Source organism: Notolepis coatsorum (assembly GCF_963971535.1).
Source record: "Notolepis coatsorum genome assembly, chromosome: 12".
Classification (NCBI taxonomy): Eukaryota; Metazoa; Chordata; class Actinopteri; order Aulopiformes; family Paralepididae; genus Notolepis; species Notolepis coatsorum.
Genome location: NC_140176.1, coordinates 94,198,534 through 94,221,944, shown reverse-complemented (window position 1 = coordinate 94,221,944; position 23,411 = coordinate 94,198,534). Strand labels below are relative to the sequence as shown.

Sequence of the window (23,411 nt, the reverse complement as noted above, 5' to 3'; positions counted from 1 at the left end):
TGGTGGGAAATATTTCCACACCCAAGCATCTAAAATCGCACCTGGGAGGGTTGTGTCTTTTTTTGCATGGATGTTAAGTGGAAGGAAAGCCGACTTCGGCCAATTTATTTTAAATCCCGATAAATCACCAAAGTTCTCTATCAACTTGAGTAGATGCGGCAATGTGGTGTTGGGGTTTTGCATGAACAATATTACGTCGTCCGCATATAAACTAATTTTATGTTGTGTGCCCTTGATTACGATTGGTTCTATGTATTGGGATTGTCTTATATATTGTGCTAAAGGCTCTAATGACTTCTGTAGTGTGGTAGTGTCAGTGAACCATGCGTACAGACAAAACAAGGGAGAGCACACAAGTACTTGAGGATTTTAAAGAAAAGTAATTTAATTAAGCTATAAAACTATTTACAAACAAAGGATTTAACAAATGAGTGGATCAGTAATATCAGTGATGTAGTGAGTGCATGGATGAGTCAGTGTGTGGTAAGTAATAAGATGAGAAAACAAACCAAAACAAACCAAACAAAACGAAATGTCATGACCACTTAGAGGAGAGAGACAGCCAAAATGGAGGAGGCAGTCCTTTTTACACAGGTGTCACTCCTCCTCCTGACACACCTGAATAGGTGTGTCTGATTGCCAGGCTGTGGATGACAGACAGGTTAATGGAGATATCCAGGTATATCCCCGAGTCAACCTGTAGGAGAGGGATGGGGTTGTCACAGTAGTGAAAGGGTTAACACATAAAACCCCTGTCTGTCAACAGAGTGGCAGCAGACACATGTGTTCCCTGATCCTCGATCACCCGCTGGGTCCCTCCGTCATCAACTACGACGAGGAGAACGGGAAGACCTGCGTCCACATCGCCGCCGCTGCCGGCTACGGCGACGTGCTCTTTGAGTTGGCACGCTTCGCGGAGACCAATCTGCAGGCCCTGGATGTAGACCAAAGGTTAAAGTTCTTCACCAAACTGTTAGAGGGGAACTATTTGACAATTTCTTTCACTATTTGGGCACTTTTACACAATTCCTGTGAGTCTATGGAACACCTCTGTAAGTTTTTTTCCCCAAAAAAAATTCTTTATTTTGTATTTCTAATCAAGTACTCAAAAACAGCATTTTTCAACCCCTGTGTGGCCTGGTGCCAACTGCCACACCAACTGCCACATTAGTATGCAGCTGAGAAATCTCTTGGTATCTAGGGACATCTATGGACCTCAGTGAATGTATTCCCAGTGTCAGAAATATTGTGTCTGTTTTTTTTTGCATCTTTGACAGTCAATAACACCATGTTAAAACTGTGGATAAGAGATTCATAAGCAAATTAATAAAGGGAAGATGATTAAACAGAAGGATTTGTAGATATAGTACTGAATTATAATCCATTTGAATGATACATTCAAAATTGAATTATGAACTATAAATGACCTTATTATGGCCAAGTCATACATCTATGGATAGGGAAAAAGCACCTCTTTCCAATGGCAGTGTTACAATGGATGCGCGTGCACTTTGCTCTTGTCAGTCAGCTCAGGGCGTCATGACAAGCGCTCTGTCAAATGACCACTTTGTACCCACTCTAGCATCAGAATGTTATGAAGTGGACGGCCATTTTGGATAGAAAAAAAATCTGGAACCAAAAAAACAGGAATCTGGCGACAAGTCAACACAAAAGTAAGAAAATAAATTGAATGTTGAATTAATAGCGTGTTTTGCTTTACATCGTGTAAGTTAAGTGTGATTGATATCGCAACTGGGATTGTTACGAAGCAAATAAGTCAACACGTGAATGCAGCGTGACGTGAATGCATAGGGGAATAGGAGCGAGTGTTTTAATGCAACTGATCTCCATTTTGACGCACATGCAAATACATCAGAATCGTCGTCATTTAGAAATGTGGGGCGCCAGGGTGGCGCACCGCGTTACTGCACTGCAGACCTACACGCTCCAGGGTGGCACACCACGTTACTGCACTGCAGACCTACACGCTCCAGGGTGGCACACTGCGTTACTGCACTGCAGACCTACACGCTCCAGGGTGGCACACAGTGTTACTGCACTGCAGACCTACACGCTCCAGGGTGGCGCACCACGTTACTGCACTGCAGACCTACACGCTCCAGGGTGGCGCACCACGTTACTGCACTGCAGACCTACACGCTCCAGGGTGGCACACTGTGTTACTGCACTGCTGACCTACACGCTCCAGGGTGGCACACCACGTTACTGCACTGCAGACCTACACGGTCGACCCGGGTTCGTCTCCCGAACCCGACGTACATTTGCCGCATGTCTTTCCCCCATATCTTCTCCCGGCCTTCCTCTCTCTGCTCTCTGTCAGTCATGTCTGACCAGGAATAAGCTGTAGAAATGCACAAAAAAATATCGTAATTTTTTTTTTTTTTAATAAATGAGATCGCATACGTCTATGAATCGAGATCGTGATTTGTTTTGCGATTAACCGTACAGCCCTACCCAAGTGTATTATAAAATGTTATCACATGACCATAGCCACTGTTCATAAGTTAGTCTTAGCATGATGTCTTCAGTATAAAGTGTCTCTTTTAGACGATTCTCTTCATCATTGCCTCAGGACTCCTCTTCACTGGGCGTCAGCGGCGGGGAAGGAGGACTGTGTCCAGGCCTTACTGCAGCTGGGGGTGGAGCCTGGACCCAGGGACGTCAACGAGAACACACCCCTCACCTACGCAATGTACTGCGGCCACACCGCCTGCATCCAGCTCCTCTCAGCCAATAGCAGGTACACCTGATCCGAGGTGGTGTTTTTCAGTAGGAGCTTCCGTTATGTGTCGGTCCCCGAACCTTCTCTTTTTGCTTGCTTGAAAAACATAGTTTGAATCCATTTCAACAGACAATGGCAGTAATTCCGCTTACGCTTTTGCAATGCCATTGAGAAGCTATATGGTCTTGTGTCGGATGACTCGAGTCAAATTCACGTAAACATTTTTAGTTAATATAGACCACAAATCACAAATACATGTCTGAATGGGTTTCACGTGCCCTCATCACAAGGAAATACCGCCTGACCTTAACTCATTGGCTGCCAGCCATTAGACGGGCCCGTGGTAGCACTGCCATGCTTTAAAAGATAGGAGTGCGTCACCTTGTTTGTAGAGCTATATACTATATTATAGTTATGGATACAATACTATGGCCCATTTGACATCACCTATCTATCGTTCAATATGTGAAAAAGAATACATTTTCCATCCATACGTTCCCGTGTTATACCGTGGTGAATATAAGTATAGTTATAGCGTGGTCTGGGATAATTCCCGAAAGGCTGAGTAATAGCCTTATACGTCAATTATACTATAAACATTGCCGTTTCTTGCCTGTACACGCTACTATTCCCAAATCAGATCTATATCATAGGTATTATGTTTAAAAAATACAGTAAATTACCTTTTATCAAAATATTAACCATTAAATAAAGGTTGTAATCTGTAAATGCTGCCAGACATTTACCGTTTTCTTGCAGCTTTTTTCCCTTACAGTAGGCTAGGGTTGGGTACATTTCACATTTGAACCGATACCGGTACCTGGGTATCGACCCAACGGTACCTTTTTTCTGTACTTTACTTGAACATTTTTATTTCAGTTGTAAAACTAAACTAAGTCTAAACTTCTCAATTTCAACATGATCACACCACACAAACTAAAACCCCTCCCTACCTTCCTCTCCCAAACCGTTCCTACAACCATTTATTAACGTTGCATGATCATGTATACATTTATTATGTATTATTCTTTTTTATGTTTAAATATCAACATTATCTGGCCATCCTCAGTAAATACTATCAAACTCTTCTGACCTCATCTTTCCAAAGAACAAATAGAGGGGCTGCACGTGCACAGTGACGTCCGGTTGTGAACGGTCCTGAACTGAACCGGTGACCAGTCACCGCTGATGGCCAAAATCATTGATCACCGTTGTAGCCAAGGAGCGTCTGCTCCGAAAGCGTGTGGCTTTTTCCCAATCCAACAGTGCAAAAATGCGGAAGCATTCGTCACCGCACGCCACTACGGTAAAGCGCCTTTCTTTTCAGGCCCGCTTTGGGAGCTGTCGCGCGGAAATAGGCTGTCTATTGCCATTCTCTTTGACAAACTCTAACCTTAACCAGCTCCTTAACAGCGCCTAAACTTAACCGTTCTAACCTTAACCAACTCCGAAACAATGCCTAACCTTAACCTTAACCTTAACCATGCCTAACCTTAACCATAGAAAGAATATTGCCATTCTCTTTGACAAACTCTAACCTTAACCAGCTCCTTAACAGCGCCTAAACTTAACCGTTCTAACCTTAACCAACTCCGAAACAATGCCTAACCTTAACCATAACCTTAACCATGCCTAACCTTAACCGGCGAAAGAATACACGTTAAAAAAAAATCATGTTAAAAAAAAAATATTTGACGGGATTCGAACTCAACAGCAACTAGCTGTAGGATCCACAGCCATGGCGTCTTGCCAATTGAGCTATTTCTGGATACTGAATTTGGGGCGGTGACTTATATATATTGTTAAGGCGGGATCTCATGCGCATGCGCGAGAACCTCGCGAGCACGCCGGCGCACGCACGCACCTGAGCGAGCACGCCGCCGCTGGGCGCTGCGTGAAGGAAAATGAAAGGCGCATTACCGCACGCCACTACGGTATCTCCGGTGACGAATGCGGAAGCATTTTTGCACTGTTGGATTTGGAAAAAGCAAAAGGCGCTCCGAAAACGATCCCAGACGGGCGCTCAGAGTGGGGGAAGGTGACACAAGAAGACAAAGAAGTCCTTTGTTTTGACTCGAGAAGCTGGTAGCTACTAGCTTCACAACCGGAGTCCATTGTGTTGTCGAGTCAGAACTCTGGAGACGGAGATCGGTCTTGAAGTCCTGGGCTTTCTCTATATGAAATATCCTCATTTCTAGCAGTGCAATCTTCTTTAGGTAGTATTTAGAGTTGGAAGGGTTATAATAAATCATTAAGGTAGTGATAAGAATAATAACTGAAATTCAAACAAATTCTGGACAGACAACTGTTGATCAAAAGGTTATAAATTTAAACATTTTACACTAAGTTATATTCCTCTGAGTCGGAGGGTGACAGCACTTGAAACCACTTGAAACGTCCCGCTTGTCTGACTACCCCACGCCTTCTCATAGTCCCTGGACAGTAAGAGTATCCCTGTGGCTTTACCGACCACTGCTTGGACAATTATACAATAAAGTACCCCGTCTTTCGGGTTGTACCAAGTTCTGTTTGCTGTCTCTGTATTTGCACATTGGGTTCCACTAGTTCAGTCGTGTCAAATACTCTTCCCCCAACATTTTACCGGGCCTGCATCTCACTTTTGCTTAACCTCTTAAACTGGAAAGGCTCAGATTCCCTCTATGAGGTTCTATTGAGAAATCCCATAAGACTTGGCAACCCTTCATTGGTTATGTAGAGGCTAGACAATGAACCTTGTAACTGGAAATCAGGGCAACTAGGGCAGTGTTAATTTTGGCAGCTATTTTCATTTTAGTTTTAGTCTTAGGCCCCGTCCACACGAACGCTGGGTTTAATGTAACCGTGATTGTATGTGCGCAGTTGCACTGTTCGGCCACACACAACCGGGGATTTGCTACACTGCAACCGCGGTCTTTTGAAACCGGTGGCCAGGGTGGAGTTGTGCGGTTTTGCAGTTGCGTGTGGGCATAGCAACCGAGGTTAGTCCCAGTGTTTACAGCAGAGCTGTCGCAATTATTCCCCATGTTCACGGCAGACCGCGGGGTAGAGAGATTAGAGCAGAGCCAACTACACCAGTGTTTACAGCAGAGCTGTCCCAAGTAGCGTTATATGAAAATGATTGTAACAAACTTTTGTTCAAAACGTATCGTCTGTGTTGAAGAGTGTTGTGATCGACTGATGTCTGTTGACGCTCAGAGTAAACATGTAGCTGCAGCTAAACTAAACTCATGTGTTGTCAAGTTATTGTTATAACTTATAAGGAACCCAGTCCAGACTGCATCCCCTTAACAATTGTTTGTATTGAGCCGTATTGTATTGTACCCATTCTGCAATCTGTTAAATAACGTTTACATCCATTTCATATCGGTAACGTTACTTCTTCTTCTTCAGTTAATTAATGGCAGATCGCGACCCAACAGGAAGTTTAGTGAGCGTTCAGTCTTTTCTGATTGGTTGAAATGGCCTTCATGTCTGAACAACATCGCCGCCTACTGCTTTGGCATTGTATTACATTGTACTAAATGTATCGGTTGCTGGGTTCCAGCTCTGCCCGTGAGTACGCAGTTATACACGGTTGTCCACCTGTGTTCACCGTGTGGACGGAGTTTTATTTTTTCAAACTTCGGTCATATTAAATCCAAACTCTCGTGTGGACAGGGCCTTAGTCATGTGTCAAGTGCTCCTTTTTCGTTTTCATCATATTTAGTCATCTTCATTTATTTTTCGTTTAGTCAGTTTTAGTCAACTAAATGTCTGAGCATTTTAGTCTTAGTCAGTTTTTGTCTCAATTTTGTCTTTTTTGTTTTAGTCTAGATTTAGTCGACGAAAACGGATGCCATTTTTGTCTATTTTTTGTTAATGGAAGAAAACTTGTCAGAAGTCAGAAATAGTCAACATGGAAAATTTTCTGATTGAAATTGCGTATTTAGAGTTAGAGGTGGTCTAGGTCTGGTTATACTGATCCGATACCAAGTTTCAAGTTTCTTTAATAGTTGTTATACAGAAGTACAGAATACTTTCATACAAAATGCTTCTTACTGTTACGCTCCAGAGACTGTGCTAGACAAGATAGTATCAAATAACATAGTATAGCATGTAATTTAGAAGTAGAAAATGAGAGGCGGTTAGGTGGCCGAGCGGAGATTGCGTTCGTCACCAGCCCCGGAGCTGTGAGCTGGATTCGCCTGTTCGAATCCAGCTCACAGCTCCGGGGTTGTCACCAGCTTGGCTGGCCGTCTGCACTAATACAATTGGCTGTATTAGAGGGTGGGAGAAGCTGGCGGGGTGGGTCCGGGTCGTTGTAAACAGCGACTCCTACAGTTCGGTCGGGGCGCCTGCTAAGCGCGGATAGGACTCGAGGGGGATAGTGTGGTCCTCCCACACGCTACGCCCTCTCGATGAGAATCCGCGCTGCCAGGTGAAAAGAAGCGGTGATTGGCTGGACGTGTGTCGGAGGAAGCACGTGGTAGCCTCCACTCTCCCAGATGATCTGACTGTGGGGGGTAAGTGCGCAGCGACCAGGAAGGGACTGGGAATTGGCATACGACTAACATTGGGATGGGAGAAAATCGGAGGAAAATGGAGGGGGAAAAAAGATTAAAAAAAAAAAAAAAAAGTAGAAAATGAGGTCACAGTGTTCAGTATAGACATATGTACAATGTTCGATGCAGAATAGACGTAACTGAGTTACCATATAATATACAATACTATGCAGTGTACTAATGTACAGTACTATATAGTGCAAAGCAGAAATGGGATGAGGTACAATTTAGGTACAATTTACAGTAAGGTGTACGAGTTGTAGTGCAATCCTTCATCAATAAATATAAAGTGTGGGGAGTGGGTGCTACAGTGTGTTTGTTTAAAGTGAGTGTGTGCTATAAAGTGTGTGGAGTGGGTGCTACAGTGTGTTTGTTTAAAGTGAGTGTGTGTGTGTGTGGATGTGTGTGCTATGTGCGTTTGATGGTTGTTGTTGTGTTGTGTTCATTGTTCGTTTAGCAGCCTGATGGCCTGGGGATAGAAGCTTCTTCTGAGTCTTTCTGTGCTCGCCTTGAGACTCCGGTATCGCTTGCCTGACCGCAGCAGTTCAAAGAGGCAGTTGTTCGGGTGACTGGAGTCTTTAATGATTCTCTTAGCCTTGCCCCTGCAACGCTTGTTGTAAATGTTCTGGAGGGTGGGGAGCCCCCCTCCAATTGTGCGTTCGGCTGAACGTGTCACTCTTTGTAGTCTGCTTCGGTCTTGTGCAGTGCTATTCCCAAACCAGGAGGTGATGTTGCCAGTCAGGATGCTCTCTATTGTACATGAGTAGAAGTTCTTAAGGATCTTCTGACTGACTTGGAACTTCCTTAGGCGCCTGAGGAAGTAGAGGCGTTGTCGTGCCTTCTTCACAACACTGTCAATGTGTGTGGTCCATGTCAAGTCCTCGGATATGTAGGCTCCGAGGTACTTAAAGCTGTTGACTCTCTCAACCAGTGCCCCGTCGATGCTGAGGGGGCTGTAGTCCTTGACCCCCGACCTCCTGAAGTCCACAATCATCTCCTTTGTTTTGCTGACGTTCAGGGAGAGGCTGTTTTCCTGGCACCATCCCGCCAGGACCTTGACCTCTTCCAGGTAGGCCCTCTCGTCGTTGGCAGAGATCAGGCCCACCACCACTGTGTCGTCAGCAAATTTGATGATTGTATTGCTACTCCGCTGAGCCACACAGTCGTGTGTGTACAGGGAGTAGAGGAGGGGACTCAGAACACAGCCCTGGGGGGCCCCTATGTTGAGGGTGATGGATGAGGAGGTGCAGTTGCCTGCTCTCACCACCTGGGGTCTGCCCGTCAGGAAGTCCAAGACCCACTGGCAGAGGTCATAGTTCAAGCCCAGGTCCCTGAGCTTGGCTATGAGTATGGAGGGGACTATGGTATTGAATGCCGAGCTGTAGTCGATGAATAGCATTCTCACATAGTTCCCCTGCCTCTTGTCCAGGTGTGATGCTGCTGTGTGCAGCACATGGGCTATGGCGTCCTCCGTGGACCTGTTGGGGCGGTATGCAAATTGCAGGGGGTCCATGTTGATGGGGAGGGAGGAGCAGATGTAGCCCTTTACTAGCTTCTCAAAGCACTTCATGGCTATGGAGGTGAGAGCTACAGGGCGGTAGTCGTTGAGGCAAGCAGGCTTGGATTTTTTGGGTACAGGGATAATAGTGGACTTCTTCAGGCAGGTGGGGATGACAGCCTGTTCTAAGGACAGGTTAAATATGTCAGTGAATACCGGGGCCAGTTGGTCGGCACAGACTTTTAGGACGCGGCCGGGGATGCCGTCCGGACCTGCTGCCTTCCTGATATTCACTTTTTTAAAGGTCCGCCTCACCTCATGCTCTGTGCATACATAAAAAAAAAATTATATTATATAAATTATAAAACTTTTTTTCTTTTCTTTTTTACAGCTACTGTTTTATATATACTGTTTTTTAGTAATAACTAGAAAGTAATGGTATTTATTCAACAACAGGTGGTTGTATTAGTATTAGTATCATTAAATGACAACTATGCTCAACTATGCTTCACCCACGGAAAGGTTGTTGGCACATTGGTTCCACACGGACATTATACGTTGTTGCGCACTTCCTATCCAGTCGGCTCCGGTTCAGTTAGCTCCTAGCAGAGGCTCTGTTGTGATTTTTAATGCAAAATAAATATTCAACATTCTCTTTTGAGACTCCGCCTCAGACTCTTATCATTTGGCACTAAAAGCTAAACATTGTCACCGGTATGGCTGTCTGCATTATGTCATTAATTGTGTGCAGTTAGCCACATTAGCGTGAGCTAGCTTAGCCACTAGCTAACGCGATCTAGATGGAAATACAAACAATGTAACGTTACTGGTGACAAAGTTATTTACCTTGGAATACTCCTTTGCCAACTTGCTGTACTTTGCTTGCAGGTCTGCAGCTGGATTATGAATAGTCCCAACTTTAGCCAAGGTAACGTTAAGCTAAAACTAGCTTTTCAAATAGCCCCAGCTAATGCTAATAACACAGAGCTCCCGTCAGCCGCCACACTGTTCTGTCGGGATGATGGCATTAAGAAAAGTTATAATTAGTTTGTCTCGTCTTGTTTTAGTCAACAATATCAACATACATGAAGAGAAATTTCGTCCTGGTTTTTATAAATTACATTTTTGTATCGTCAGTTGTGGTCAACGATATTTAATAAACGATTTAGTCTCGTTAGCGTCACATGGTATTTAATAACGTGACGTCACGTCTCGTTGTCGTCATGAAAAAAACCTTCGTTGACGAACATCTTTCGTCATCAATTTAGTCAACAAAATTAACACTGAACTAGGGTGAACCTGATATTGGATGTCAATGGCTACGCAGAGCAGCTCCGTACTATTATTAATACAAAGTGTTCTTTTTAGGGATGTCCGATATTGGCATTAAAATGTAATATCGGAAATGATCGGTATCGGTTTAAATAATAATAAAAAAAAAAAAGTCTTTTTACATTTATTTAACCTTCATTTACCCAGGCAAGCAAGTAAGAACAAATTCTTCTTTTATTTATTGTCAAAAGTATGCATAATGTTGTGTTAATTCCACGACAAGAGATATGTAATGTTAATTACCTGAAATTATTCAGTTTTGGGGGGGGGGAACCCTGCATATATCGGTATCGGTTGATATCGGTATCGGAAATTAAGAGTTGGACAATATCGGTATATCGGGGATATCGGTAAAAAAAATCCAATATCGAACATCCCTAGTTCTTTTGTCTTATGTGATTGTGTAGGTGTGTGTGTATATGTACGTAATGTTGGTACCCTTTGGTACTAGCACTAACTGTCTGTGAAAAAAACTGGAAATGCAAATAAACAAAGGAATATAAAGGCTGACCGTGCGCATATTTCAGCACCACACAGCAGCCCATTGAAAGTGGACAGCTACGCTAGCACTACACACACACACACACACACACACACACACACACACACACACACACACACACACACACACACACACACACACACACACACACACACACACACACACACACATCGCCTGCTGATGGACATGTGTGCTGATTGCTGCACCTATTTAGACCTGGCGTGGCGCACACACATAAAGCACAGCACACTCAGGCAGCTGGAGACGGAGAGGGAGCACACATGAATGGAGACAGATATAGCTGTATATCTATCTGTGTGAATAACGAACAAAAGAAGGTTGTTTCCCATATAAAACACATCTATCCCGGGTGAGCTCATAGATGTGCGCGTACATGAACGTACACTACACTTTTTAAATATACGTTTCCTGGACAGATGCTAACAGGCTAACACAATGAGACACTAACAACCTAACATGATGATGCTAACAAGCGAACACGATGAGATGCTAAAAAGATAACATGATGAGATGCTTACAAGCTAACATGATGATGCTAACAAGCTAACATGGTGATGCTAACAAGTTAACATGATGAGGCTAACAGGCTAACACAATGAGATGCTAACAAACATGATTTATTTATCATTAGTAGTAGTAGTAGTATAGTATTTATTATTGTTAGTACTATAGTAGTAGTATAATATGTATTAGTGTTAGTAGTAGTATTACATGTTGTAGTAGTAGTAGTAGTAGTAGTAGTATAGTATGTATTGTTAGTAGTAGTATAGTATTTATCATTGTTTGTAGTAGTATAGTATGTATATTGTTAGTAATAGTATAGTATGTATTGTTAGTAGTAGTATAGTATTTATTATTGTTAGTAGTATAGTATGTATTATTGTTAGTAGTAGTATAGTATGTATTATTGTTAGTAGTAGTATAGTAGTATTACATATAGTATTAGTAAAGTATGTATTATTGTTAGTAATAGTATAGTATGTATTATTGTTAGTAGTAGTATAGTATTTATTATTGTTAGTAGTAGTATTGTATGTATTATTGTTAGTAGTAGTATTACATATAGTAGTAGTAAAGTATGTATTAATGTTAATAGTAGTAGTATTACATATAGTAGTAGTATATTATGTATTATTGTTAGTAGTATAGTATTTATTATTGTTAGTAGTAGTAAAGTATGTATTATTGTGAATAGTAGTATTACATATAGTATACTATAGTATATAGTATAGTATACTATATGAATTGAAAATGGGGGACCCTGATGGAAACAAGACAAACGTCTTTCTCAGGTCTGCATTGTTATGGTTTGTAACCGACCCCAATCGCACAACACAAGACAGGTATGATGGTTTGCCAAGAAACAGATATTTATTGAACAACAGGGAAATACAGGGAAAAGGGCACTGTCCCTTTAAGGGAGAATCACAAATACAGGAATATAATAAGAGGGGAAAGGAAAGGTGCCTTTAAGAGGCGGGCAGGGAAAGGGAACACTAAGGGAAAGTAAGGGAACGCCTAAGGGAAGGTTAAGGGAACGCCTTGGGACAGAGGAACTAGAGACTAGGTAAACCAGGGACAAGGAGAACTAGGGAGAGAGGACTAGGGACTAGGAGAGCTAGGGAACAGGAGAAACGGGGACTAGGGGAACTAGGGACAAGGAACTAGGTGGAACTAGAAGGGGAGAACTTGGGACCAGGAACTAGGTGGAACTAGAAAGGGGAGAACTAGGGAACAGGAACTAGGTGGAACTAGAAAGGGAGAACTTGGGACCAGGAACTAGGAGGAACTAGAAAGGGGAGAACTAGGGAACAGGAACTAGGTGGAACTAGAAAGGGAGAACTTGGGACCAGGAACTAGGTGGAACTAGAAGGGGGAGAACTAGGGAACAGGAACTAGGTGGAACTAGAAAGGGAGAACTTGGGACCAGGAACTAGGTGGAACTAGAAGGGGGACTGAGGCCCGCGGAGGCGGGCTGGGGAACAGGGAGGAACTGGGAGGACTGGTGGAAATCATCTGGGCCGCTCTGCAGGACAGAGGAGATAGTTAATGCACAAAGGGAAAAAACAGAGCAGGTGCAGAACAGTCCAAATAACAAAGTGAACAAAGTAATAATATCTTCGTGTGACAAACACACAGGGGGAGATGTAAAGTCCAAAAATACTATTCTAAGTGAGAACCAAAAACAGAGGCAATACGCTGGGAGAGTGACATCACAATCTAAACTCACCCAGGCGTATGCGTAAAGGTACAGGGACAGCAACGGGAACGGGGGCAAGGGCACTACGCTGAGTGAGTGACATCACAATCAAAACTCACCCAGGCGTATGCGTAAAGGTACAGGGACAGCAACGGGGGGGTGCCGGCTGTCCGAGCCGAGGACAGAGTGGTGCAGGAACAGGCAGCGGGGCGAGAGCGTCGCCACCGGGGCGCCGGCTGTCCGAGCCGAGGACAGAGTGGTGCTGGAACAGGCGGCGGTGGCGATGGCGGTGGCGAGGGTATCGCCACCGGGGAGCCGGCAGTCCGAGCCGAGGACAGAGTGGTGCTGGAACAGGCGGCGGTGGCGAAGGTGTCGTCACCGGGTAGCCGACTGTCGGAGCCGAGGAACAGAGTGGTGCTGGAACAGGCGGCGGTGGCGAAGGTGTCGTCACCGGGTAGCCGACTGTCGGAGCCGAGGAACAGAGTGGTGCTGGAACAGGCGGCGGTGGCGAAGGTGTCGTCACCGGGTAGCCGACTGTCGGAGCCGAGGAACAGAGTGGTGCTGGAACAGGCGGCGGTGGCGAAGGTGTCGTCACCGGGTAGCCGACTGTCGGAGCCGAGGAACAGAGTGGTGCTGGAACAGGCGGCGGTGGCGAAGGTGTCGTCACCGGGTAGCCGACTGTCGGAGCCGAGGAACAGAGTGGTGCGCCACTGCTTGAGTGCGCACCGGAACCGAGAGACGCGTCGGGGTGCGTCTGCGAGGAGGAGTGTGCCAAGCACGAAGGTCTAGAAGATGCGCGTTGCGCGCTGGTCTGGAGAGCGTGCCAAGCTCGAGGGTTCTTGGAAGATGCGCGTTGCGCGCTGGTCTGGAGAGCGTGCCAAGCTCGAGCGTCCTTGGAAGATGCGCGTTGCGCGCTGGTCTGGAGAGCGTGCCAAGCTCGAGGGTTCTTGGAAGATGCGCGTTGCGCGCTGGTCTGGAGAGCGTGCCAAGCTCGAGCGTCCTTGGAAGATGCGCGTTGCGCGCTGGTCTGGAGAGCGTGCCAAGCTCGAGGGTTCTTGGAAGATGCGCGTTGCGCGCTGGTCTGGAGAGCGTGCCAAGCTCGAGCGTCCTTGGAAGATGCGCGTTGCGCGCTGAGGACTGGAGAGCGTCTGCGCTGGTCTGGATGTGCGTCAGGACGAACAGCTGCGCGGGGGTCTGCAGTGGAACGCTGGGGTGCCTCCCGTGGAAGTACAGGGAGCGCAGACCAGTCTCCCCCACAGGCAACGGCGACAGCTGGCGAAGGCTGGAGCAAACAACTCGACGCCGGAGAATGGAACAGCATAGGCAGACAGAGGATCTCCCGAAAGAGTCTAGATGTTTAGAGAATATGACTCGGCAAGTATACAACACGACCCCACGCCAAAACGAGGGGAAGCGCCCTGGTATTTAAAGCCCACAGGGGGACTAATTAGCCTGCCACCACAGGTGCGAGAGATAATAGAATATCGAACAGGTGTGGCCACTAAGGGTAAGGAACGAGAGGGTGGGGGCTAGAGAGAGTGAGTGAGAAGGGAAAATAAACAGTACAGAAGGGAAATAAACAGTATAGGCTTAAAGAACCAGAGAAAAGGTAGAGAGCAGCGGGCAAAACCTCACAGTATCCCCCCCTCCAACGGGAGCCACCCGGCGACCCAAAACAAATACAGACAGAGTGGCAGGGGGCAAAACAAGACGGTACTGGCCAAGCCAGCAGGGGAAGCCACCACAAGAGTGGGGCTAGCAAAAGAAACAGGGTCGCCGAGGGGTAACTAGGGTAGCAGAGGGGCAACTGGGGGAACCGGTCTAGAGGAACTGGGTCTAGAGAACTAGTCTAGAGGAACTGGTCTAGAGAACTGGTCTAGAGAACTGGTCTAGAGAACTGGGCTAGAGAACCGGGCTAGAGAACTGGTCTAGAGAACTGGTCTAGAGGAACTGGGTCTAGAGAACAGAGGGGCAAGCAGGGTAGCAAAAGGGGTAACCATGGTAGCACCGGGAAAAGGGCTAGCAGAGGGAAGGTTAGCTGCCAGGGCACTGACAGCTACAGGGCCTATGCTAGCTGTACTGCTACATCAACATAGAGGCTGCGCAAGCTGCCGGAGCTAGGCTAGCAGAGGGAAAGGGTAGCTGCCAGGGCACTGATAGCCACAGGGCCTATGCTAGCTGTACTGCTACATCAACATAGAGGCTGCGCTAGCTGCCGAGCTAGGCTAGCAGGGGGAAAGGGTAGCTGCCAAGGCACTGATAGCTACAGGGCCTATGCTAGCCGTACTGCTACATCTACATAGAGGCTGCGCTAGCTGCCGGAGCTAGGCTGGCAGACAGGGCTGGACCAGCATGAGAGAACAAGCTAGCTGGAAGGACAGTCCTAGCTGTGGGAATACTGACCTTGCTAGCTGAAGGGCAGTCCTAGCAGTGGGAGAAACTACACAAAAAAGTGGAGGCCATGCAGAGGGACCGGGTTAGCTGCTTGGGCCTGGCTAGCTACAGGGCCTATGCCAGCTGCAAGGCTGCATTAACATAGAGGCTGTGCTAACAGCCGGGGCCAAGCTAGCAGACCGGGGCCATGCAGAGGGAAACTGGGTTAGCTGCCAGGGCATGGCTAGCTACAGGGCCCATGCCAGCAGCAAGGGCTGCATAAACATAGAGGCTGTGCTAGCAGCCGGGGCAAGACTAGCAGACAGGGGCTCTGCTGAGGGACTGGGTTAGCCGCCAGGGCATGGCTAGCTACAGGGGGGTCAAACAGGGCAAAACGGGAAGCAAACAGGGGAGCTAACCGGGGAGACTAACAAGCTAAACAGGGAAGCAAAACTGGGCTAAACAGGGGAGTAACAGGCTAACAAGGGAGCTAAACAGGACTAACAAGGAAGCTAAACTGGGCTAACAGGGAAGCTAACAGGGCTAACAGGGGAGCTAGAGGGGACAAGAAAAAAAAAGGCAAACTCAACATACACAGTCTGTGCTGGCTGGGGTCGTAGACTTGGTGGGGTCGTACTGTTATGGTTTGTAACCGACCCCAATCGCACAACACAAGACAGGTATGATGGTTTGCCAAGAAACAGATATTTATTGAACAACAGGGAAATACAGGGAAAAGGGCACTGTCCCTTTAAGGGAGAATCACAAATACAGGAATATAATAAGAGGGGAAAGGAAAGGTGCCTTTAAGAGGCGGGCAGGGAAAGGGAACACTAAGGGAAAGTAAGGGAACGCCTAAGGGAAGGTTAAGGGAACGCCTTGGGACAGAGGAACTAGAGACTAGGTAAACCAGGGACAAGGAGAACTAGGGAGAGAGGACTAGGGACTAGGAGAGCTAGGGAACAGGAGAAACGGGGACTAGGGGAACTAGGGACAAGGAACTAGGTGGAACTAGAAGGGGAGAACTTGGGACCAGGAACTAGGTGGAACTAGAAAGGGGAGAACTAGGGAACAGGAACTAGGTGGAACTAGAAAGGGAGAACTTGGGACCAGGAACTAGGAGGAACTAGAAAGGGGAGAACTAGGGAACAGGAACTAGGTGGAACTAGAAAGGGAGAACTTGGGACCAGGAACTAGGTGGAACTAGAAGGGGGAGAACTAGGGAACAGGAACTAGGTGGAACTAGAAAGGGAGAACTTGGGACCAGGAACTAGGTGGAACTAGAAGGGGGACTGAGGCCCGCGGAGGCGGGCTGGGGAACAGGGAGGAACTGGGAGGACTGGTGGAAATCATCTGGGCCGCTCTGCAGGACAGAGGAGATAGTTAATGCACAAAGGGAAAAAACAGAGCAGGTGCAGAACAGTCCAAATAACAAAGTGAACAAAGTAATAATATCTTCGTGTGACAAACACACAGGGGGAGATGTAAAGTCCAAAAATACTATTCTAAGTGAGAACCAAAAACAGAGGCAATACGCTGGGAGAGTGACATCACAATCTAAACTCACCCAGGCGTATGCGTAAAGGTACAGGGACAGCAACGGGAACGGGGGCAAGGGCACTACGCTGAGTGAGTGACATCACAATCAAAACTCACCCAGGCGTATGCGTAAAGGTACAGGGACAGCAACGGGGGGGTGCCGGCTGTCCGAGCCGAGGACAGAGTGGTGCAGGAACAGGCAGCGGGGCGAGAGCGTCGCCACCGGGGCGCCGGCTGTCCGAGCCGAGGACAGAGTGGTGCTGGAACAGGCGGCGGTGGCGATGGCGGTGGCGAGGGTATCGCCACCGGGGAGCCGGCAGTCCGAGCCGAGGACAGAGTGGTGCTGGAACAGGCGGCGGTGGCGAAGGTGTCGTCACCGGGTAGCCGACTGTCGGAGCCGAGGAACAGAGTGGTGCTGGAACAGGCGGCGGTGGCGAAGGTGTCGTCACCGGGTAGCCGACTGTCGGAGCCGAGGAACAGAGTGGTGCTGGAACAGGCGGCGGTGGCGAAGGTGTCGTCACCGGGTAGCCGACTGTCGGAGCCGAGGAACAGAGTGGTGCTGGAACAGGCGGCGGTGGCGAAGGTGTCGTCACCGGGTAGCCGACTGTCGGAGCCGAGGAACAGAGTGGTGCGCCACTGCTTGAGTGCGCACCGGAACCGAGAGACGCGTCGGGGTGCGTCTGCGAGGAGGAGTGTGCCAAGCACGAAGGTCTAGAAGATGCGCGTTGCGCGCTGGTCTGGAGAGCGTGCCAAGCTCGAGGGTTCTTGGAAGATGCGCGTTGCGCGCTGGTCTGGAGAGCGTGCCAAGCTCGAGCGTCCTTGGAAGATGCGCGTTGCGCGCTGGTCTGGAGAGCGTGCCAAGCTCGAGGGTTCTTGGAAGATGCGCGTTGCGCGCTGGTCTGGAGAGCGTGCCAAGCTCGAGCGTCCTTGGAAGATGCGCGTTGCGCGCTGGTCTGGAGAGCGTGCCAAGCTCGAGGGTTCTTGGAAGATGCGCGTTGCGCGCTGGTCTGGAGAGCGTGCCAAGCTCGAGCGTCCTTGGAAGATGCGCGTTGCGCGCTGAGGACTGGAGAGCGTCTGCGCTGGTCTGGATGTGCGTCAGGACGAACAGCTGCGCGGGGGTCTGCAGTGGAACGCTGGGGTGCCTCCCGTGGAAGTACAGGGAGCGCAGACCAGTCTCCCCCACAGGCAACGGCGACAGCTGGCGAAGGCTGGAGCAAACAACTCGACGCCGGAGAATGGAACAGCATAGGCAGACAGAGGATCTCCCGAAAGAGTCTAGATGTTTAGAGAATATGACTCGGCAAGTATACAACACGACCCCACGCCAAAACGAGGGGAAGCGCCCTGGTATTTAAAGCCCACAGGGGGACTAATTAGCCTGCCACCACAGGTGCGAGAGATAATAGAATATCGAACAGGTGTGGCCACTAAGGGTAAGGAACGAGAGGGTGGGGGCTAGAGAGAGTGAGTGAGAAGGGAAAATAAACAGTACAGAAGGGAAATAAACAGTATAGGCTTAAAGAACCAGAGAAAAGGTAGAGAGCAGCGGGCAAAACCTCACATGCATCCCCTTAACAATTGTGTGTATTGAGCCGTACTGTATATTGTACCCATTCTGCAATCTGTTAAATAAAGTTTTCATTCATTCATTCATAGTAGTATTAGTGTTGTGAAGGATCAGATTAAACCGAATATATATATTTATTTATGGATATATATTTAATAGTATTTGTATATCGTTTGATATCCCTTGTATATTCTTTGTACATATACACTGAATATCCCTTTAGTCTACTACAGCCCATAATAGTTCATTCTCTCATTGGACAAGAACCTGGCGCCAGCAGACAGGCCCCTTGAGTCAAGTTCAATAGTGCCGACGAACATGTCCCAACTAGCCCCGGTTCCGCGTAGGAATACGGCTACCGAAATACGAATGGTACTATTTGTTCACCGTGCATATAAATATGGCGCAAGTAAAGTAGAACTTTCTTTTAGTCCATTAGTCCTTTACCCTCCAACCTAGTAACAGACGTGAAGCCTCACCCACGACCCACGTGTGGTGCAGTATGGCCTATTTGGCCCCAGAATAGGCATTGAGACCTTGTGTAAATTCATAGCTGAATTGTCATAGTTTGGCACTGTACCGTCGAGTGGGACGTATTTCTATTAAGTTAATAATAGTCTATTATGTATGGTGCATCGCTCGGTTAGAGTTCTAAAGTGAGCAGCACCCCCATCGTTTCCTCGCGTTATCTAGAGTCTTAACCAGGCTGGGCAGACCACGCGTGGTGCTTTCATCCGAGGAGTTCTGGGCGAGGACGAGTGGACCTGCACATTGGATTACCTACCCGGACGACTGCTGAGCCTATACGGCATGGAATATCTATTTGCTTTGGTGCTTTGATTTGTGGAGCGGATAACAGCCAACGCCGGTGAGTGTTGGAATTACCCCCGAGAGGAGCCCAGGTGAGACGGCGCTCAACCCAGACAGAGGCCGCCTCGCTTCTCCTTCGTTGTGGACCTACAGCCTACAGCTACCGTCTACAAGAGGGCCCAAGTGTATTCATCTGTGGATCAAGATCTTGCGGGCACTGTGTTCTGTACCTGAATTCTCCCCAGGAATCGTTGGCCAGATGGGATGCAGCTGACGGCTCTCCAAACCCCCCCCCCCCCCCTACTGACTTACAACCAGCAGGACCCCTTTAGTATCCCGCTATAATCGTACGTATAAAGTACCATCGCTATAGTTCCCTAAAGAACCAGGTTGTATACTTGCTTCCTGCGTAACCAGAGATTGGACATTCAGTGTTGATTTGCCTACGAATACTCATTTGCCTTACAAGTGCATTCAAATCATAAATGTAATTAAGTGAATGTTGTATATACCTTTTGCTATATTAAACCTTCGACTGTTATATTTGTGTGGACCTGATTTCATATGTGGGAAAGTGTTCATCATACTTAGATATCGTGTACTGTATGGCCAGAAGTTAAAGTACATCAAGCGGTAGTGGTTTAATGATACCATACTTATCAATACAGTCAGGGAATTGTACCCCTCAGTTACAATTGGTCCTTCGAGCCGGAGGGTAACTAGTGTAATATTAATATAGTGTTATTAATATTGAAATGGCCTATGATGAACACTCCACGAAACGGTCCTCCTAACGTAGAACGCCCGCGGCGCAGACGACAGACACCTCAGTACTTAGAGGATTACGCTGTCAGTCAACTACCTAGCCTTCTACAGACGGTAAACGCGGTAAAAGTAGAAAGTAAAATTATGTCTGACCTTAACGACCAGGTTACCCCGACCACAGAGGCCCTAGTGGGTTCTAATGTAACTGACCAAGCTCACGGTGGGGACCAGGAGGGAACAGACATGCCTTTACCCCCCGCCAATACCGAAGAAGTAGTCCCCGACCAGCTCCGGGAGGAAGACAACCCTCCAGAGGTGGAACCCTGCACGGAACAAGATGAGGAGAGCGCCGAGGAGATAGAGCTCCAGGACTCCCCAACGAGTACAGCCAGGAGCGGCTCACCTCTACAAGCGTCTTCCCCCAGCGAGGCGGAGAGGATGCTGTCACAGGCGTTCCTCGTCAGCCTGACAGCCTCTACCGAACGCGATCGACTCCAGGGTGAACGCGATCGACTTCAGGGTGAACGCGATCGACTCCAAACACAGCAACGGAGCGAAGAAGAGCACATACGCCTGGAGATGAGACGCCTTCAGACGGAAGAGAATATGGCAAGAGACCGGTCCGACACCCAGCGCGCCGCTGACGGTGCCCAAAGAGAAGCAGAGCGCGACATCGCTCTCATCCAGCGCGAAGCCGAGCGCGACAGACTACAGGGCGAGCGCGACAGACTACAAGCGCAGCTAATGGAGCAGCTGATCACCAAGGCAACACCCTCTCCCTCCGCCAGGGGTTCAAGGGCCTCGTCGAGACAACAGTCAAGGGCAGCATCCCCTAACCGACCAAGCGACCCTGAACTTGACCACCAGAGAGAGCCTATACCCCCCGCAGACCCCCTTCCCCGACCGGTCCAAGCGAGACCCAGCTACAAGGAAGGAGCAGCATACACTGCGGAGAGGCTAAATAAACGACTACAGGATCTAGAGGACCTGACAGAAGAAGAAGAGGGAGAGGAGGAGAACCAAGCCCGACGACAGCACAGTACTCCACCGGACCAGGAGGTCCAGTACAGCCCAGGCTATACCCCCGCGGTGCTGCGCTACAGACCCCCGACTCTATTCACGGGTGAGCATGACGCACGACCAGCCCCGAGGAACAGCACCTGGACCAGCGGGCCATGGTACCCTGCCGGTACCAGCCCACAGAGAGGCGCAAGAGGAGACTCGCCTAGGAGGCCTCTCTCCCAACGCTCACCGATGTGCCAGCCATCCACGGCGTCATACATTGGCACACCGACGTTTCCAGACTTCACCCATGAGAATCGAGCACAGTACACGGAGCTCCGGATGTGCTTAGAGACAATGATGGTGGATGTCGTTGACGAACGCCACAAGTATGCAATATTACTGAAGCACCTGAAAGTACCCCGAGCGCACAATATAGCGCTAGCCTATGCCACCTCTACGACCCCATACACCGCGGCTCTAGCAGCGCTGGACCAGAGATATGGACGTATATGGGATTACGTAATCCAAGAGATAAGGCATATTGACCGCCTACCCCCAGCAACAGACAATCGCTCACTAGACGACCTGTCTATAAAAGTGCAGTCCCTGGTAGGGATGCTGGGAGCGCAACGAGAAAAGGGTATGCACGAGCTATACGCCAACTCTAACGTCGAGAGGATTTTAGAGAAGCTGCCGCCCGCCAGACAAGAGCGATTTAGGCGGCAAAGAGACCACCGTGATCCTAACGGTCCCGAACCATCCCTCCTCGATTTAGCCGACTTCCTGAAGAGAGAAGTCAGCAGCCTACGCTTGGATACATTCGTGCGGAGCAACGATAACGTAAACACATAAACGATGGAAGAAGATCAGTGACTGTCATGCACCAATCAGAATCAGTACCGAGCAGTAAGAACCACAGTACCCCCTCGAGAAAAGAGAAGTGGAAGATGGTGTGCCCGTACTGCGAGAAGGAACACTGGCTGTCACAATGTGACCTGTTCAAGAAGATGAATGCAGAAGAAGTGAGTCAATGGATAAAGTCCAACAGGCGCTGTTACCGATGTGCGCGCAGTCACATGGCAGCCGAGTGCCGCCTAAAGAAGAGGTGCAGTCGGTGTGACGGAGCCCACCTAGATGTCCTACACGACAGTAACAGAAGAAAGCCTGCACCTGCACCATCGAGCAGCACGAAGGCAAGTGTCATGTACATTGACCCCGCCAGCAGCAGCGGCGCCCAGGTGCTCTTAAAGGTAGTCCGTGTAACATTGAGCCACCAAGATAAAGTCATGGACACTTACGCCGTCCTTGATGACGGGTCGGAGAAGACCCTTCTCCTCGCATCCGCTGCGGCCCAGCTGGGACTGCGGGGGAGCGAGAACCAGATGACGATTCGGACAATAAGAAGAGATTTAAAGACGATAAAAGGCGAGAATGTCTCCTTCACTATCGCAGCAAGCGGGCAGCCAGAGAGACGGTATAGGATTACAAATGCTTTCACCAGCCAAGAAATAGGACTATCACAGTACACCTACCCCATCGCCAAACTGATGGATAAATATGTGCACCTGCGTCAACTACCTATCCCGCTCATAGACGGCGCCACCCCGACCCTGCTGATAGGCTCCGACCATGCAGACCTCATAGTCCCGATAGACCGGGTCCATACAGGACCCAGAGGCTGTCCTGCAGCAGTCGAGACCCGCCTAGGATGGACACTACAAGGCCCCCTCGCTAAATCTCTCAACCGAACAGCAGCCACTAGCTGCCTCCACTCCAGAGTGACAGAAGAAGACACCACTCTCCTGCAGCATGTCGAGAGGCTATGGACACTAGAGACAATGCCCTTTAAGAACGAAAAGAAAGACATTCGTTCTAAAGAAGACATTTACGCCATAAACCTCCTCGAGCAAGGGACAAAGAGAGTCACAGTCAGCGGAGTGATGAGATACGCAACTCCACTCCTGAGGTGAGAGGGAATGCCCACCTTTCACGCCACGAAAGAAGCTACGGAGCGGTATCTATTGAACACAGAGCGGCGCCTAGCCAAAGACCCCGCTCAAGAGAGTGTGTACCGCGCTGAGATTGAGAAGCTAATCACAGCGAGACACGTAATGAAGATTGACATTAAAGAGGCCGATCAGACGACCGAATCATGGTACGTGCCGCACCACAAGGTCCACCACAACGGCAAGGATTGTGTTTAACTGCAGCTACCAGATCGGATCCCAGAATCTGAATAAAGAGCTCTTGCCCGGCCACACACTCGGCCCCTCTCTACTAGGCGTGTTACTACGCTTCCGCCAGGACAAGGTGGCTATCAGCGGGGATATCAAAGGGATGTTCCTGCAGGTGAGACTAGTGGAGGAGGATAAGCCCCTACTGCGGTTCCTATGGAGAGAGAGGATCGGAGATGAGCACCCAGCCATCTACCAATGGGAAGTCCTCCCCTTCGGAACCACATGCAGCCCGTGCTGTGCTACGTTTGCACTGCAGAAACACGTCGCAGAGGACCCAG

At 48.5% G+C, this 23,411-nt stretch overlaps 1 protein-coding gene across 1 annotated transcript in view; it reads left to right on the top strand.

Annotated features, from left to right (window-relative positions):
- ankrd55 (ankyrin repeat domain 55) overlaps window positions 1-23,411 on the top strand; it is a gene marked incomplete at both ends in the record, with an annotated part of 106,567 nt that overhangs the window by 68,740 nt on the left and 14,416 nt on the right. The window contains 2 exons of the mRNA XM_084325945.1: window positions 767-951; window positions 2,594-2,761. Coding sequence (XP_084182071.1) covers window positions 767-951; window positions 2,594-2,761 — 353 coding nt within the window. The remainder of the gene's footprint in view (window positions 1-766; window positions 952-2,593; window positions 2,762-23,411) is intronic.